The sequence below is a fragment of the Phocoena phocoena genome, chromosome 1 (genome assembly GCF_963924675.1).
Source record: "Phocoena phocoena chromosome 1, mPhoPho1.1, whole genome shotgun sequence".
Lineage (NCBI taxonomy): Eukaryota > Metazoa > Chordata > Mammalia > Artiodactyla > Phocoenidae > Phocoena > Phocoena phocoena.
In genome coordinates, this window is record NC_089219.1 from 45,119,322 (window position 1) to 45,139,390 (window position 20,069).

A 20,069-nucleotide genomic window follows, 5' to 3' on the forward strand; every position below is an offset into this window, starting at 1 on the left:
GGCACTAAAAGAATTTTCTAAAATCTGTATGTCAAAATAGGTTATAGGTAAGCATGTCCTTTAAACACACTCTTCCATGCTTAGAGGAAGAAAAATTCGGATGTCCATTTTAACCCCCGCACTCCAACAGCTAGCACATTAAATCAGACTCCCAGCAACCTCCGGCAGGCTGAAGATAAAACATCAAATAAGAACCTGAGCTCAAAGTCACGAAGTGCAGACACAGACATTATTATTATTATTATTGTATTTTGTATTTATTTTGCAACCATTAGGTTCAGTTGCCCAGAGTCAGGTCACCAGAGACAAATTTTCAGCCTCCCGATGAATCCCAACCAAAGTTCATGCTGTTTGGGCACTTTAGGATGGCAAGGGGAGCAGAGGCTCACCTAGGTAATCTGTACACGATCCAGAGAAAAGACACCCAAGTTAGGATGGATCCATTTCAGGGATTCAGGGTGTACCTAACGTGAAGCACACCACATGACCATGAGAGGCAAGCGCAGGGCACTTGAGCAGCCTCACCCATCCCCTCGTATTTCTCTCCAAACCAGTGCACAGTCACAATGACAAGTGACAGTGAGAGAGAAGAGCTGAATGACACGTCTCAACTCAACAATATTTAATTTTTTTTTGTTAAATAGGTGATTAGGCTTCAGTGTGGCACCCCCCAGATGTTGGGGGTTGGGGCCATTCCATCCGTTTTCCTGCGCTTTGGTCGTTCTGCTTTCCTGCAGTGGATGCCATGTCCGAAAGAACCATACTCCAAAACCCACTGAAGAGAACTGAAAAACAAAAAGAGTAACTTTCAAGATCAAGTTGCCCCCATACAGAAAGGATTTAGAGATATAACTTGAACACCAGAGCAGTCTGCCTCCACCAGCTCCCTAAACCTAGAGCCTTGAGCCCTGATTTATAGGCTCCACGGAAGAAAATGACATTTTAAAAAGTTTTCCTCTATTTCTTTGGAAACCCAATGACTCTCTGATACACATCCCAAAGCTACCTTCAGCCATCCTCCTTTCTCTCTTCTTTGTGACTGATCTGTGTTTGGTGCTAGAGGAGGAAAGATAAAAGTAAATATCTTTTTACATAAAAAGACATAAAAAGATTTGGAAAGTGAGAGCTGTTTGTGGTTGCTGAAACATATGGTTATACAGGGGACAATGGCAGGATATGAGGCAGGACAAACAGATTAGGGATGGATCATGGCAATCCAGGGAGTCTGGGTTTTCTTTAGACAACAGGAGGCCAAAAAAAAGTTTTTAAGTAGAAGAGTGATGCAGTCAAAAGCACAATCAGATTTATAGATTTTCAAAGACCCCTATGGCTACATATAGGATGGATCAGAAGGAGGAGAAGAGAGACAGAGAAACCCATCAAGCTCTTACCATAGTCTAAATGTGAGATGATCAGGTCCTGAATGCTGGGTATGGTACTGATAGGACAGATTTGAGAAATATTTCAGAGGTAGCACAGACAAGTCTTGCTGACAGATAAGATGTGGAAGATAAGAGGAAGGAATCTACACTTATGCTGAGGTTTCTAGCTTGGGTGACCAGGTAGATTTCTTAATTCATCCAACAAATATTGATGGAGGACTCACAAGCCAGGCACCAGATACGATGAATAAGGCAATCATGGTTCTAACTCTCAAGAAACTTACAGTCCAGCAAGGGAAACTACAGAGTAAACAAATACATAAAACATTATTTATGTGATTACGATTATAAGGTACCATGAGAGGGTATGATAAAGAATCTAACCTAGTCTGAAATCAGAGGCGGTGTGGTTGGTAGTGCCATTCACTGAGACAGGAAAATGAACGAGGATCTGGTTGTTGGGGGGATGAGTTTAGTTTTGAACATAATGAATTTGAGGCATCTGTTGGTACACCTAGTTGAGGATTTGCAAGAGACGGGAACTTGGAAAAAGAGGCTAGAGATACGGTGAAATCCAGGGGAGATTAAGGAATGTGGCAGAGAGGGGTCCCTAATGCATGGCCTTCCGCCTAAGAGAATAAGCCAGGTCTCCCTGGCGACCTCGTCGGGGGAAATATCATAACCAGTGTCAGCATTTAAGCATACCATGAAGGTGAGGCTGAGGCAGGGGAGATCTGCCTAAATCCACTGGCTCTAGAAAAGGGAAAAGTTGCCAACAAAATAGCTGTGAAAAGTGGTTGGAGAAGGGTGGATGCTGTAATTTGCTGGAGTGAAAGAACCTAAAGTCCTGATTGGCCTTCTGGTAAACATGGGCTCCGGTTTCTGAAATGCTAAGTAAAGGTAGGGACAAACCAGCCCACAGGGCAGGCACTAAAGGTTTATTTTCATAAATATGGAAAGATTTGGCCCACAATGTCACCATCAGCCAGGGTTCCCTCGCCACTTCCAGGCCTAAGACCAGGGTAAGGCCTCCCTGGCCACTTCTAGCTCCCCACCTGTGGCATGCCCTACTCCCTTCCTGGCCCCATCCCTGCAACCAAGCCTGGACAGTATCACCATTGCCTGATCTGGGGTGTTCCGATCAGAAGTTCCCAAACTCATGATTTTCTTTTTAACTCAGCAAGGTCTGCTAGTCTGTGTGATGCAGGAGATATAAAGTTGGGCTGTAAAATCTGGGAAGGTAAGAACCTATCTCCATTGTCCACCAGTAGCCCAGCACCTAGCACAGAGTAGGTCCTCAATGAATGAACAAGAGTTTCCAAATAGCTTGGCAAATGATCCCAGGAAAGTTTTGAGTGCCACATGGTATGTATATAACCCTTGCTTGTTCAAAATCAAGCTTTCCCCAAATGCCTGCTGAGTGCTGGGGCTATATTGGTAAATAAATCTCTGACCTCAAGGAACCCTCAGTCTATGAAGTTATGGTTCATAAGAAAATGGCCACAATAGAGAAACATACAAAGAACTGTAGCATAGCCCAGAGAAATAAGTAAGTAATATTACCTGGAGAAGTAAAGCAAAACTTCACCAAGGACAGAGTATCTGAAGTAGGCCCTGAAGAATAAATAGGAAGTTTCCAAGCAGACAAGGGAGGGAAAAGCATATTCCAGAACTTAAAAAAAAAATCTTGAAAGATTTTATTTATTTATTTTTTATTTATTTTTTATATGCTGCGCCTCACGGCTTGTGGGATCTTAGTTCCCCGACTGGGGATTGAACCTGGGTCATGGCAGTGAAAAGTGCAAAGTCCTAACTACTGGACCACTAGGGAATTCCCTTCAAAGATTTTAAAGTAACATTTCCAGTAGTTAGAGGTAGTTTGGTACTTTTCCTACTAGATCCCTGTAAGTGCACAGTGGGATAAAACAAGTAAGTACTTATGTGATAGCCCAATTCTATCATTGATGGTGTCAGTGAGAAATGAGATCCTCAGTACAGGAGAAAGGAGATATGAATATAAGATACAAGCAGTTTAGTACTGTACTAAACAGGAATTGGAAGTATCAGTATGAACTCACAACATATGTTCTATCAAGCAAACAACAATCATATTTCCTAGCTCTGAACATTGAAAAGGCCTGAAAACAATGACTAAGCCAGTTGCAGTGAGCACCACTAGCATCCAAATTGTGACCTGGAAATACTATTTCCCTGAATGGACCAGGACTCCTTAGAAAAATGGCTCAGTCTGGGTCTGGGACAGGAAAAGTCCAAAATGAGCCTAGAACATTTGGTCATAACAGATAACAAGGCAGTTACCAGAGACTCCTAGGGTTGTGCCGACAGGACTCGGGGACCAACCTGAAGAGGCTCCCGGTGGCCAAATACAGGACAATTTGAGCATCAATAAGCATAGTATTTGCAATGGACTGAAACTAATTGGTCATTGCTGCAGATCCTAGCGAGCCAACTACTATTTTGAAAGCAGGTAAATAAAGAGAAAAAAATCATTTATCTTGCTTTTCTAATATAAACTGTGTCACCGGAACCACACAGATGAAGGGAAATTTTTAGTAAAGAAGTATTCTAGTAAATAAAGAAAGAAGGAAAGATAGAACTGAAATATCACCATTTTGAAACCCCTACTGAATTAATGGGTCTAGGCATTGCTTATTAATGGCTACTAATACCAAAAAGACAGAGAGATAATTAGACATTATGAGTTTATGGATGGAAGGGTTTTACGGCACATATCAAGTAATCTTGCCCAAAAAAAAATCAATCTGAATCTGATCAAACCTTTAGATACAACCAGCAATTCACAGAAAACAGGACAGAGCTATATGTTAAATGATACCATGGAGAAACAATCAGCAAAATCCAGACAGTGAAAAACTATAGGATAAATGGTTTTTCAACAAATAAGTGGCAAAGGGAAAGAGAAAGATGGAGTAGGACTCTATAATTTAAAAGGCATTTAAGAGGTACAACACCCAATTGCAATATGAAACTCAAACACTGAAATGTATTTGATATTAGTTATTTCTTTTTTAAAAATATTTATTTTTTATTTTTTAATTTTGGCTGCACTGGGTCTTAGTTGTGGCACGTGGGATCTTTTAGCTGCAGCATGTGGACTCTTAGTTGCGGCATGCGGACCCTTAGTTGTGGCACGCAAACTCTTAGCTGCGCCATGCAAACTCTTAGTTGCGGCACGTGAACTCTTAGTTGCAGCATGTATGCGGGATCTAGTTCCCCGACCAGGGATCGAACCTGGGCCCCCTGAATTGGGAGCATGGAGTGTTACCCACTGGCCCACCAGGGAAGCCCCAAGAGTTATTATTTCTTAAGATGTGATTATGGCACTATGGTTAGGTTTTGAAGAGTATCTTTCTGTTTTTTTTAAAGGTTGTTTTAGCCTCTTATTTTAAATATTTATTTATTTTTAGCTATTCCTCATGGCTTGTGGTTTTTGTTTTTTTTTCGGTACGCGGGCCTCTCACTGTTGTGGTCTCTCCCATTGCCGAGCACAGGCTCCGGACGCGCAGGCTCAGCAGCCATGGCTGACGGGCCTAGCCGCTCCGCAGCATGTGGGATCTTCCCGGACCGGGGCACGAACCTGTGTCCCCTGCATTGGCAGGCGGACTCTCAACCACTGCGCCACCAGGGAAGCCCCCGGCTTGTGGGATCTTATTTCCTGACTGGGGATTGAACCTGGGCCCATGGCAGTGAAAAGTGCAGAGTCCTAACCACTGGACCGCCAGGGAAGTCCCTGAAAAGAGTATCTTTTATAGATACAGAATTTAAGTGTTTATGGATGAAATAATAGGATGTTCTAATATTTGCTTCCAAATAATACAGGGGAAAGAGTTGGGGAATATATGGGTATATGGATGAGACAAGACTGGCCATGAGTTGACAACTGTTGAAAGTGAAAGAGGGGAGGGGTACATAGGGATTCACTATACTATTCACTCTACTTTTGTCTATGTTCAAAAGTTTCCACTAAATAAGTCAAATAAAAGAATAAAAAGTTATTGTGTTGACCCACTTACCATCCCAGGTTCTCCCAATTTTCCTCAAAGAAAGGGAACAAAGAAGAAAACTGAAAAAGAAATAGCCCAGGAACTGAAAATGGATTCTCTGGGAAGGGACATTTCCCGACATGGTGTGGAAAAGAATAAGGGGCTGTAGAAAACAGTGTTAGCTATGGTGTGAGATCATGCGGTTTGGACACTGTGTTAAAGGGGATTACAGCATTCATTGAGTTAAAGCTGATTTCAGAATAAAAGAACTGATGTGTATAAACCTAGTAAGAACATTTGAAGCTTTGGCTTATAAAATGAACTCTTGACATGAGTGAGTGAAAGGATAATTGCATATAAACCCTGTGTATCGAATCAGGAGGGTTTTAATTACAAAGGAGTCTCCTGAAGCCCTCTGCTCATCCCTTGTTAAAGCCCTTATCACACTGCGGTATATTTACCTGCTGGCCATCCTCCTCTGGACAGAGCCACTTGTCATTGCCCCTGGGAAGGTAGCCCCAGTCTGAATACAGTCCTTCAGATACTCCATCTCTCAAGCCAAAGTAAGACTCCCTAGGTGCACCAGGGTCCTGGCTCAGAGAAGAACTGGCATTGGCCCTCAGGTGATAAGTTAATATAAAACAGAAAGAACGAAGGAAGGAAGGAAAGAAGAAAGCCAGATGTTCTTTATAATGTCTCAATGACTTATGTAGAGGTAGCTTCCCTGATTACAAGTAATTGGAGGCTCCCTCGTGATCCTCAAGTTCTAGGGAAAGAAGGGGTTAATGCTCTCCCAGTAATCCCTTCCAGGCTAAGCCCTCCACTGCACAGATTTACACGAGGAAAGTTATCTGTGAGATTAGAAGTCATTCTTTTCCAGTGAAAGCTGGCAGTCCACAGCTTACAGTGGGAGGCACAGCCAGGTCATAAATCTGCAGCGCTCAGGGCTCTGGACAGCCCTCTCATTGGCAAAGCGATTGATGCTTCTGCCAGGGAGGCTCTGAAGAAACTGTTCATCACTATCTCATTTAGAGACTTGGTACCCGAATGGAGACACTGACACCCAAGTTTATAGATCTGAGCAAAGCCCATAGGTACCAAATTTGTGTAAATCAGGATGGAAGGTCTGCAAGGGCCCTAAGGGCCAGGATCTTCCAAGATGCCAGCTTCTGACTCTCTGAAGGTGTATAGCACCTGGGACACTTGGTCTGGAGACTTCATAACCAAAATGTATGAAAGGAACTGTATGTATGAAGTCTCAGCCCAGGATCAGGCTGAGAGAGCCCCTCTCCAGGTTGATGTCAGGTATTCTGAGGCAAGGCAGAGAGCCAGGCAGCTGTGGCCACTGTGTCCTCCACCTCTGTCCCTCTGCAGCTGAGCTCAGGCTTTCTTGTTCTAGGTGATATGAGCCCACAGCGCATCACTGTGTCTCAATGAACAGCCTACGTCTTTACTTTCCCTAAAGCCACGGGAAGTTGACTACTCTTTTCAGAAAAACGGGTAACTAATTGCTTTCTGCTCACGCAAGACCCCCTCTGTGAAGCCTTCCCCCAGGCCAAATGAGTCAGTGTTTCTGTGCTCCCACAGTGCCCATCAACTCACAACTTGGCCATGGCACTTCTCACACAGCCTGGCCCACCGCCTGGTCCTTATCTGGTGAGCTGTTTTACCCATGGACCAAGGCGCCTTGAGGCAGACTATCTGATTTTGCAGGTCCCCGGTGCCCAGCTCACAGAGGCCACAAAGTGGCCTCAAATAAACATCGAGTGAGGAAGTAAATTATGATCCAGGACGCAGTGAGCCAAGGCACTTCTGGTAAAAGCCCACATCCTGACTCTTGCCTGAATCTTACAAAGTCACCTCCACCCACGCAATTAACGAAGCACTCGCCCTGTCTGTGCTAGGCGGGTATTAGGCCAAGACCGGGGAGTCCAAGTGAAATAAGAGTCCCTTCCCCATGGACCTCAGATGAAGATCCATCCTGCTCTGGGGCCTTCTCTGCTAACAGTCAATGGAGTCCATTTGCAGGATGAGCTGGACAAATGTGCAGACAATTCAACAGTAATGCAAACCACCTACCATGTGCTCATTCTAAGGCAGTGGGCTCCAGAAACAACCCACTGAGGTAGTGGAAGCAAAATATTAGAACTTCTATCAATATTTATTTTTCATCAAAAAATAAGGAAGTAAGCTTTAATAGTTACTATATGGATTGACAACAGTCTTTGTAAATGCTTCAAATATAAACGTGTCACTGAAGGTGTGTGCTTGTGGCAGAGACTCTGCAATGGCCTCCACATGATATATATGTGATGTATGCACACATATACACACCCACATGATGCATATGTGATGTATACACACATATACACACCCACATGATGTATATGTGATGTATATACACATATACACACCCACATGATGTATATGTGATGTATGCACACATATACACACCCACATGATGCATATGTGATGTATACACACATATACACACCCACATGATGCATATGTGATGTATACACACATATACACACCCACATGATGTATATACACATATACACACCCACATGATGTATATGTGATGTATACACACATATACACACCCACATGATGTATATGTGATGTATACACACATATACACACCCACATGATGTATATGTACAGCAAGTCATCACAATGTGCACTTTAAATATCTTACAATTTTGTCAGTTCATCCTCAATAAAGCTGAAAAATTAAATTAAATTAAATTAAAAAATAAAAATGGCCTCTAATGATCCAGTATTTATGCCCTGACGTGTCCTGTCCCCTGGAGTGTGGGCAAGACTTGCGACTTGCCTCTAATCCAAAGAATACGGCAAAGGTGATGGATGTCATTTCTGTGATTACGTTACATAGACGGTAACTTGCATCTTCCTAACAGAGTCTCTGTTGATTATCTCCATTTGTGGCTTTGATGAAGTAAAAGTCCTCATATGGAGGGGCCTATGTGGCAAGGAACTGAGGGCAGCCTCCAGCTGACCATCAGCAAGGAGGCCATTGGTCTGGCAGGCCACAAGGAACTGAATCCTGCCAAGAACTATGTGAGCTCGGAAGAAGATCCTTCCCCAGCCCAGTTTTCAGCCGAGACCCCGGGCGCAGGCAACACTTTTGAGTGCAGCCTTGTGAGAGTACTAAGCAAGGAGAAGGAGAAGGAGAGAACTAAGCAAAGCTACGCCCGGATTCCTGACTCACAGAGACAGTGAGATAATGAATGTGTGTTTTTTGAGCTGCTAGGTTTGTGGCAATATTGTTAGGCAGAAATAGATAATACAGTCCTCAAATTCTTAACTGACAGGTTGTGCAATCAAAGTAGTGTGGAGACCTCTAGATTAGCGAAGTAGGCGTTCCCCACCCCCAAAAGAGCCAAAGGTCAGCAGGGGAGCCTGCAAGTTTTCGTGGTAAAAAGAACATCAGCCTAAAAAGTGGGAAAGTGGAAAAAAATCTCAGGAATTGGTTCCCGAAGACCTGGGTTTGATTCCCAGCTCTGCCTCTGAGAGAGGGGTGATCTTAGTCAACTCGGACTTACTAAAGCCCAGCTTCCCTCATCCATATAATGGGGGACAACAAGCCTGGTAAGAGAGGCCAATGAGAGTGACCTGGATAGCGTTTTGTAACATAGAATGTGATATACATGTTAGTTTGCTACCAAACCTGGCCTCGGGCAGGGCACTGTCCTCTCTTGGCCTCAGCTTCCTTATTGTACAAAGAAGAGAGAAGTACATCCCATCTCCAAGGGCTCTGACCTTCTTTGATTCTAGCATCACCTATAATGTGAAGAGAGGAAGCGGGGAAATCAGGCTCTGACATTTACAGTGGTTTCCCAGTCACGCCATTGGCCAGGATGACTGTCGCACCAACAAGGCAACCGGAGAGGCCTCTGTTTGACCAATCACATCTTGTCACCTTGCAGGGTCGGCAACCTAAATTCCTCAACTAAGAGGGAAAATCTCCATTTGTTTTACAAAAAGGAAATAAAGGGTGACAGTAAAGTGAGTAAGAACCACCAAATTTCAGCACAGATGACTAACCCCTTTCAGAGGGGCCGCAGCTTGATTCTATTACTGAGCACCAACTATGTGCCAGCTTTTATAAACACGATCTCTACTCTCACTACAGTCTTATAACGTAATACACACACATACCTCACTTCATTGTTCATCACTTTATTGCACTTTGCAGATATTGTTGTTTTTTACAAATTGAAGGTTTGTGGCAGCTCCACATCAAGCAAGTCTATTGGCACGTTTCCCAAGAGCATTCATCTCTGTGTCACATTTTGGTAATTCTTGAAATATTTCAAATTTTTTCATTATTATCCTATTTGTTATGGGGATCTCTGATCAGTGATCTCTGATGTCACTACTACTAGGACTCAAAGAGGGCTCAGATGATGGTTAGCATTTTTTTAAGCAATGAAGTATTGATACTTTCTAATTAAGGTATGTGCATTGCTTTTCTAGACATAATACTGTTGCATACTTAATAGGCTACAGCATAGTGTAAATATAACTTGTATATGCACTAGGAAACCAGACAATTCATGTGACTTGCTTTACTGCAATACTCACTTTACTGTGGTGGTCTGGAACTGAACCCACAATATCTCCGAGGTATGCCTGTAGACTGTATCATCTTCATTTCATAGTAAGTTAGCTGAGGCTCAGAGAGAGTCAGCCCCTTGCCCCAGGCACACTGTTAGTACATGGTAGGGCAGGGATTTTCATTCTGTTTGACTCTAAAGGCCCTGGTCATTGCACCACACCCTGTTGCTCTGGGAGATAGCAGCTTGGGCAGAAAGGCCAGCCCATGATTACAACATAGAGTAAAGGTTCTTGGCCCACAGTGAGATCATGTGCAGAGTGTGGCTTCATTCATTCATTCCACAAACATTTACTGAGCACCCACTGTATATACCACGTCATGTGGTGGGCAATGAAGAAACAGAGAAATACCCATTCCTCGTTCTTATGGGGAGACACCCTAGTACATGGAGGACAAATAGATGAATAAATGCGTGAACAAACGGATAAGCAGATGGACACACTGACAGTGAGTGACTGGTGTTTCGAGCACCACTAATAAAGTGATGTATAATATAGGGTTTAATGGGTTCACAGGTAAGTGATGACTGCTGGAAGGGAAGGAACATTTCAGACAACTGGATCAGCAAGTGCAAAGGCAGGATGTGTTCTGGAGATGGCAAGCAGCTCCGCATGGCTGCAGGCTCAGAACACAGAGGAGGTGGAACGGGGAGGCGAGAGACTAGCCATGGAGGAACAGGGTCTTTTTCCTGTACTCTGACCCTCTGAGCTAACCACCAACAGTGGAATCATCAAAGAGGCCCAAGAACAAACTGGGCATGAGAACTGGTAAGCTTCGGAGAACTGCATGAGTAATTCAAGAGCGGTCACACTCAGGGTCTGAGGCCAGCCTGAGAAGTCACAGAGAAACTGGAGAAAACCACTAGACTGTAATCAAATGGAACAAACCCATGCTGTGCTGCTGGGAAGGGGACAGGGAGTAGAGAAGAGGGGATGCTGGGGCTAAAAGGCAGGAACTCCTCTTACAGGAGAATCTGAGAGCTTGTGTTTCCCAAATGTATAAAGCCAGATGGGTCTACTTCCCAACTGAAGCCTCAGCAAGGGGGACACACACAGGGACATGCGTGTGCACACCACACGGAATCATGCAGACAGATAGAAGGGCCTGGCCCTCTCAGTGCTTCGTGCTAACAGCAGAAGGACTGATGCCCCTGCCCATTTTTACTGTACCTCATAGCGGGCAGATGAAAAGATAATCGCTCACTTTCCCCTTTAGCTGGACTTGGCTGCTGCAGCTGTTTGGTTTGGAGCAGCTGTGCTTGTTGGGAGATGGTCCATCTCTGGTGCGTCAAAAAAGTAGGCCTGCAGGAAAAGGAGACCCATGAGGGTGGTTAACAAGTAATGGTCCAGGTGCGTGTCCTAGACTCCACGCTGACAGTACCGCTGGGCTCTCGTGGCCCCTATACTTCCCCCACTGCACTGGTCATCACTGAACTGTCCCTGTTTCTGTCTCTTACTCAACTGAGACTGCCTTTTTAAACTTTGCTACCATTTATTAAGCACTTGCTACCTATGACTTAATCTTCGTAACAACTCGGTGCGGTTGTTATCACTACCCTCATCTGACAGATGGAGAAACTGAGGCTCAGAGAGGCTGCCATTCGATTAGGTGCACAGCAAGTGGTGCAGCCAGGACTCAATGCTTGGTCTTTCCGACTGCAAAGCTCAAGTTGTCAATCACCACAGTCTCTCCTCCAAAGACCGTGTCCTTCTGGTCTCTGCGTCACCAGCCCCTCACACAGGGCCGGGCACACCGTGTAAACAATCAATTAATGAACTGAACCAAGGTAGACTGCTGCCAAACCAGTCGGCTGCCCGTAAAGACCTTTCACAGAAAGTGATAGGCAGGCTTCACCTCTTAATTCTTCAACTTGGAAATGAAAGGTTTGGTAAGTGCTTCCACTCACCATCTACAATTTAACTATCAAAAATCAGAAGGAGGTGGAAAACGGAAAAACATCAGGGAGGATCTTCCCACCTGTTTTGGGGTCTGAGAAGCCTAACGTGAGCCCAGGAAAATACCAATCTCACTAGCCTTGAACTCGGGTTGTTCGAAGGACAGGTGAACCCGTTAGTAAATCAGGGACCACTGCCTGCGCATGACTCGCCCCTGGAGCCGGGGCCTCTGGAAGGTAAAAAAGATAAAAAGCCACCAAGTCAAGAGCCATCTCACCAGCTCTGCTCTCTAGCAGCCAGAAGGGGGCGCCAACACAACACTCTGGAGTTTCCCCCAACATAATTCCTATTTCGAGTTAAGTCTTCAACGATCCATTTCAAAAAGTTCCTAGCTGCAGACTCCCTCTAGTTTGTCACATCCCCTGGGCAATTCTAGTAGTTTTAAAAGCCTTCCTCCCCAAGGCCCCTTCCAGCAGCTGTTTTCCGAGGAAGGAGAAGAATGGTCCCTAACCCGAGTAGGGGCAGGGGCCAGGCTACTAGCGTTGGGCCCCTCCAGTTATCTTGTGGGTGCACTGAGCCAAGAAGCCCCCAGGATGCAAGAACAACGACTATCTTCCAGGTTCCTGGAGGAAACCCTCACCAGATGGAATAAGCCAGGAAGCCCAGCTTCTAAACCTGGCTCTGCTAGGAACTCACACTATGACTTTGGACAAGTCTTATCTGTTAAATGAAAGGATTGGAAAAAATAATCCACGAAAATAAAAATTAATTCCACAAACACTAGGGCACAGACCCTCTACTCGGAGCAGTACCACCTCAAACACAGGTTTTGTGCATCTCCAAACATACCAGCCAAGGATGCAACCTCTAGTGCCTCCTTAGTCTCCCTGCCAGGTGTGTTCCAGGACCAACTTAGAGATCGTGTACAAGTACAAGCACCAAGGGACCCACAGCAGGTGCTGGGCTGTCATATGCTTCACTGCACTAAGGCGAAAACACCAATTCGTGTTCCCCAGGGGACAGTGAGAAGGCCAAGCTGTCTGGTTCAGCCAGTGCCCCTCACTGTCATTTCCTCTCCCTGCCTTTGCAGTGATAGTAATCGTACATATCATTCATCCTTGTGGTAACATCTTTACTTCTTTTTCTAAGTGAGGAGGTGGGGGTCCAGAGGGGTGAACTAATAAGCAAAAAAGCAGGTAGTGATGGAGTTGAGACAACAAAACCCCAGACCCAGTGGGCCCCTGGCTAAACAAATGGTTCCCTTCCTCGAGGAAAGAAAACTGTGCCTCCCGTCCAAGAAGCGGTCCTACACCTGCAATTAGCTACCTGCTCCACCATCCAATCTGCCCTGCTCCCCTGAGTCCCTTAAAACTGAACAGGGCAATGTCTTTTCTCCTGCCTCCTTCTCTCCTCCAACTTCTCAACCGTGTGTGCGCGTGTAAGAAGTTCAGGAGAGAGATGGGAAGATGCCAGGGAGGGGCACCAATGAAAGGGCACTGTCCCTAGAGTTGTGGCCTGGGACCGCTCTTACTGGGGCACTTGGAGGAACAGGCAGCAGAGTGGCCCTGGCAGTTTCTGATGACACAGGGCTCGTTCAATAACTTCTTTACATCTGAAGGAACTATCACAGCATACGAAGCGCTTTCACAGCCATTTCACTGCGTCTCACCAAAGCCCACGAAATATGAATCTCCCTGACAGATGAGGAAACCCAGGTTCTGAGTTCTGAGAGCCTAGGCTCTCAGTGGTAAGCAGCACTGAGTGCTCTTTCTACTTCATTATGATGCTCTCTTTTAGAAAGTTCCTGAGTAGCAAGATGGGCAGGTAAACCCTAACTTCAGTGTCATTTACCCCAAAAGGGAGGAGTAGGCCTAGGAGGTAAAAGATCCTGGCCACAGGTGCCAAATTAAACGTGTTAATAACAACAACACCTCCCTGCTCCACAGCCCCATCTGCCTTGCGCCTCTCTACTCTTTACAGAACAGAACACGGCAACGCCTTTCTCCTGCCTCCTTCCCCTCACCAACTTCTTAACAAGGTCATAACACACACACACAGAAAATTCAAAAGAGAGATGGGAAGACACCAGTGAGAGGCATTATAGCGAGACAGTTAGTCACAGTGCAAAGCACATTCTTCCTCAGCAGACAGGAGGGTCACAGGAAGGTCACAGCAGCATTTCTAGGCATCAGCCCAGAGATTCCAAGTGCCAGACATTAACAGTGTCACTCTGCTGTCTCAAGGGGTTAAAGTTGAGGCATATGTAAAATGCATGTCAACCAAGAACTCGGCACTTTTTATGAGACTTGTTCAATGATAAAGTATTGGGATCTTATTCAAGCACTTAATGAGACCATGGTTGTCTACAGAAAATATTCAAGATCAAACAGTGCCAAAGAAATCTTTACTCCTGTAACTGCAAAGTCTGACCAAGGGTCTGGCCATGTGCTATGTGAACATTTTCCTGTGGGCAGCCATGACCTTAACATTCTTGGATTTGGATTTTTTAAAAAACCTATACCAGGCCTTGTTAAGGCCATGGGCAGCAAGTTTTACACACAATGTGTACAGAAATTACAAAGAACATGTCTCCTTAGGATCAAAGGAAAGGGATCTAATTTATGGGACAAATTCCATGTTAAGTGCTTTATATGTATTATTTTATTTTATCCTCAGAACAACCCTCTGTGGCAAGAACTATTATACCCACGTTGCAGATTAAGAAATTCAGATTCAGAGAAGTTAGGTTCCCTGCCCAAGCTCATACAGCCAGTGAGTGACACAGCTGGTCTTCAATCTGGGCCTGTCTGACTCAAAAGCACACGGTTTCCCTAAAAAGATACCTAAACACATTAATTCAAACATTGTTTTAAATGTTGTTCATCTTAAAGATAACTTTTTCCTATTTTGACTTCATTCTCGAGCTTTCTACCTACGAAACGCTGAATTTCAAAACTCTTTCTGAGTCTGTGCAGAAAACCAGTAAAAGCATCCAGAGGTGGAACCCCCGCCCCCCCGGACCCTCCCCTCCCCAGCTCTATATGTAGACACTCATCCACCCCTACTTCCTCTGGCCAGACACCAAATCTCAACCAAACTTCGGAAGTTAGGTGAAGTCAGAGATTATAATCAAATTCTCATGACTATTATTTCTCATCTAGGACAGTCTATTTAAAACGATATTTATTTCATGGAGCCAATTTTTAAAGAGCCGTGCTGCCTAACAGTTTGAGGTCTTAGCATTTGCAGCTAAAGTGCACCGGAAGAGCATCGGAATGAGACCATACCAGGCAGCCCACAGAAAGCAGCATGTGAAGCAACACAATCGTCACAACTGTGGCCAATGCGATGCGTCGGTTGTCCTCACGAACTGCTGGCCAAAATGTCATTGCCAAGACAGAGCCTGAGATGCCCAGGGCAATCATAACTAGAATCCAGCGGACCACTTTCTGGGGGATGATCCACAGTATCTGAAAGAAAAGGAGGGCGGGGAGGGCTTGGGGGAGGCATTCAGCGAGGCATTTGTTCGTTCCAGGCACACGTGTTCATAAAGGCCCAGGAGCCTGTCAGCAGCTGGGCCTTCGCTGCCACTCGGGTTTCCCAGAACAGCCCAGAGAAACGCCACCAGCGTGCAGACTGAGGGGAACGCGTTCCTAACAAAGGGCTCAGGATCCAGGGAAAGCACTTGGCTTCCCGGCCTCCATTCCCACTAAACTTCTAAATTCAAGGGGTATTTTTCAGATGCACATCAGTGTTAGGCTAGAAATAATGATGCTGGTTGAATTTTCCACTAAGAACAGGGCCTCACTCAGAATCAGCGTGGTACTTACCGCTGTGGGGATATAAATGAAGAGTGAATATCCATAGACGCACACAATCTCCAAGAATGAATAGGAAACGATGTTCATAACTTTACTGTTTCTCCACACAAGGAAACCCCAGAGTGCAAGAGGAACCAGCCAGGCATAGGCATAGATGATTGTGGCTGCGATGGACACTGAGGGCGAGAGGACACAAGTTTTAATTCCACCATGCCTTTAACGCACTGTCACGGCACTTCCGGTACCTGCTGGACTTACTCCCTGCAGGAGTGTCCACCTGCCTCACTGGATCAGGGGATCGTGTCTTACTGGTCTCAACCCCTGAGCCTGGCACAGTACCCAACCAGCAGTAGGTGCTCTATAAATGTGCTGAATCCATGCCCCTTTAGCATTTGTGTTTGTGGTGATGACCAGTAGTCTTTCCTATGGTTTCTATAATTCACTTAATTACTAACAACTAACAGTATTAAACAACTGAATTATGCAACTGAAATACTTCCGAGGGCCACACTGCAAGTGTTTAAATACACAGAACATTTCAATCAAATACAAGTCAACTATCCCCTTGGAAGAACACATCTTCCTTCCTAATATAACAAGAGCTGACACTGATTTCTTTAGCAAATTTACGAAAATGACCTGGGTTCAGATTAACTTGTTCTACGTGCTACTTAGAGTTCCTTCTGTCTCTGAAATAGTGAGTTCCAGCTCACCGATGAATTGCTTGGAATAGTCTCCAGTTCCACTTTCTTCTTTAAATAATTCGGTCTCTGTGGTGGAAATGCTACTTAGCGGCTCCTCAGAGGAGCAATGTTCAGTGTATTACTTACTGTCCCTCCCTCCCCCTCCTCTAGCAGCACGCCCTAGAGGATTCGTCCTCCCTCTTCTGGAGTGGAGGATCATAAGCGGCTCAGTCCGCAACACCAGCCCTTCCCAGATGAAAGTCACCAGGTAATCCACTGAACGCTCTTGGCAAGAACAAAGGCACTCCTAGCAACTACAGTCAGACTCTGGGTAAGATATGTGACTGTCCAAAACATTTTCAGCTCCCAGAGCAGTTTTTTTCACATGGGGAACTCCAGCATTAAGCCAAATGTAATTCTGCTGATATATACTGCCTTTTTCTTGAATAACTAAAGGGAGGGGAAGGGAACTGCTACAGTGACTACAGCTGTCCACTGGGTGTCAGGCATTACACTGAGTGCTTTACTGAGAGGTAACATTGTTCAACAGTCAGAGCTACAGACTGTATATGCAGACTCTTATCCTAGCTCTGCCACTTACAGTTGAGTAGACCTGGGTGGTGAGTTACTTAACCTTCCTGCCTCTCATCTGTAAAATGGGAATAATAATAGTACACTACCTTATAAGATTACTAGGAGAATTCAATGAGTAAAAACACGTATATTTAGAACACTGATTGATAAATAATAAATGCCCAATCAAGAATAAGCTTTTTATATTGTTAACTTGTATATAAACACATTATTTCATATAATCTATATCTTTATTTTAGAGATGAGGAAACAGGATCAGAGAACTAAGTGGTTTGGTTAGGGTCAAATAATTAATAAGTGGTAGAAGCGGGACATGACCTTGGATGTGTGACTTATAATCTTTACATAAAATGGAAAAATATTTATTGATCGAGTCAACGACTATCTTACTGGCACATACATCCCATGACTCCCACTGGGATGCCCAGCCAAACAGGATAAGAACAGACAAGGACCCCTGACCTCTGCCCTCCCCGCTCCCCCCACAGCTTCCACACCCTCAGGCAGGGTGATTCACTCCTCTTCTCTGTCAATATACCTCTACAGGCTTCTGATATAGAAATTAACACATACCATTTATTACAGCAATATCCATTTACCTGTTTTTCTTTACTTAACCACTGAGCTACTTGAAGGCATATTGATAGTTCATGGATAACATTTATTGAGTTAAACTTAAACCAAGGTTACTTGACAAATGGAGTTGGGACTGAATCCAGGTCTGACTCCATAATGGAGGAGAGAAGAAGGGAAAATGGGCATGGAGGGTAGAGGGGACGAAAGGAAGGCTACATGGACAAACACACAGGTAAATACATTTCTCTACAGACACACAGATATGTGTACATACATATATAGCAATAGTTAATTTTACTGAACTCTTTTTGTACAAGGCACTATTCTAACCTCTTTACATACATCACTTCTTTATTCTTACAATAGCGCTATAATATAGGTATTCTTATTCGCATTTCACTGATAAGGAATCTGAGGCCAAGAGAGATGAAATAATTTGCCCAGCAAGGTAGAAGCTAGTGAATGGTGGAGCTGGAGCCTGAAGCCGATGGCCTGGTTCCCGAGCCCACGCTCTTACACAGCCTTTCAACAGGAGAGCAGGCCAGAAGGGACGGAGGGAGGGAAGGAGAGAATGGAGAAAGTGGCACAGGCCAATCTCCTGCAGAGCCAAACACCTCCAACTTGGGGTGGCTGACATCTGCAAATCCCTCAAAGCTGTTTGGTTTTTTTTCCCCAGCTATCCAATACTGCCACAAGAAAGGACGTTTTAAAATAAGCACATCATCCACAAGCCCATCACTAGGACACGTTCACTTCTGCATTCTCCCTCCTGGGCCCTGACCATTTGTAAACTTCTCTTTAACAAAGCTGCTAACAGCACTGGCCTAAGTTTGTTTTTTTATTTTGTGTGTGGTACGCGGGCCTCTCACTGTTGTGGTCTCTCCCGTTGCGGAGCACAGGCTCCGGACACGCAGGCTCAGCGGCCATGGTTCACGGGCCCAGCCGCTCCGCGGCATGTGGGATCTTCCCAGATCAGGGCACAAACCCGTGTCCCCTGCATCAGCAGACGGACTCTCAACCACTGTGCCACCAGGGAAGCCCCCGGCCTAAGTGTGGATTATGAGTTTTCCATGTTGCTCTAAATGCTTCATAATTAATGGCTACAGACCCAGCTAGCTGAGTCATCATGCCTTAAATAACAATGCCCCTATTGTTTCCAACATTTGGATAATACAAATAATGCTACAGTGGAGACTTTCATGCACACTGCTTTTTACTTATTTTGTACATTTTTCTTTGGATAAATTCCGATTGCTATGGGGTCTTGCCTTACAGTTTTCCAAGAGTATATGGATTCACAATATTGAATATACTTAATGCCACTGAACTATACACTTAAAAATGGTTAAAATGGTACATTGTAGGTTATATATATTTTACCACAATAGAAAATAAAACGACTATGTGGATTTATATAGACGGATGATTAATTTTGAGCCCTTAAATACAGGAAAAAAAGGGCTGCAGGACCTACAGACAGGGGTCTAAGAGCTCAGTGGGTAGAAAGAACTCACGGTTACCAACTAACAGCATTCCAAATGAGTCAAGCTATTCACCAACCTTTTCGGAATTCGGGCACATAATGGTATGTCTTCCTTCCCAGATGGATTAAGAAGTTGGAAAGATTCCCACTAATTGCTATGGCAAAGACCAACGTGGCACATATCCAAAAGGGGCCTGCAAAGCAAACCAGAAAATTCAGACAAGTAAATGAAGAACCAGCTTTTAGGCTCTCACAAAATAATTTCTTATCTCCCTCACCCTATCCATGTGAGGTGAATATGAATTTTAGATGGAATCTAAAGGGAAGGGAAAAGGAATTTTAGATGGAATCAGTACTCGTTTAGTGGAGATTTTCTTTTTTAAAAGGTCAAACATGCAACTCAGTAATTAGCTGCCTTAAAGACAAGGGGGATTGAAATGCACAGACCAAAACACCTTCCATGATTAGATGAATAAAGACACTGATTTGCTTATAGTTTCTTTTATTGGAGGAACATCAAAAAAAATTTATGGACATTTTGTTAAACCTTCACCATCAGGATACAGGAAGCAAAGGTTACTTCCTTTACATAAGTACCAAATGTTAATGCCAGAGAAAAAGATTTTAAATCAGATAGGTCCTTTGTTGTCTAAATGGAAGAGTAGGGCAAGCAGAACACTTTAGGAAAGGGTTCATTTAATCTAACAAATCACCGTGTATGTGCATCTTTATTTTTTTTTTTTAATCAAAAAGTAATACATGCACATAGTTCAGTGTTCAAAAGGCACAAAAAGGGAATATAGAGAAAAGTAAAATTCCTTTCCTCTCTGTTCCCTAGCTATGCATTTTGCTTCCACAGAGCTCACCGCTGTAACCAGTTTCTGGTGAATCCTGCCAGAGATTCCTATACACATATAAGCAAATGCATATTTGTGTATGTGTGTGTGTGTGTGTGTGTGTGTGCACGC

At 44.3% G+C, this 20,069-nt stretch overlaps 1 protein-coding gene across 3 annotated transcripts in view; it reads right to left on the reverse strand.

Moving 5' to 3' along the window:
- Positions 1–611: 611 nt before the first annotated feature.
- Positions 612–20,069, reverse strand: part of YIPF1 (Yip1 domain family member 1) — a 36,918-nt gene continuing 17,460 nt past the window's right edge. Inside the window, exons 5-9 of one of the 3 annotated variants that reach the window (XM_065879322.1) lie at positions 19,179–19,295; positions 15,775–15,941; positions 15,232–15,414; positions 11,219–11,350; positions 612–785 (exon numbers count right to left, since the gene is read on the reverse strand). In XM_065879322.1, coding sequence (XP_065735394.1) covers positions 11,261–11,350; positions 15,232–15,414; positions 15,775–15,941; positions 19,179–19,295 — 557 coding nt within the window. In that variant the 3' untranslated portion in view covers positions 612–785; positions 11,219–11,260. Of the gene's footprint in view, positions 786–11,198; positions 11,351–15,231; positions 15,415–15,774; positions 15,942–19,178; positions 19,296–20,069 lie in introns of those variants that run through there. The other 2 variants (XM_065879314.1, XM_065879333.1) reach the window with 2 other exon arrangements.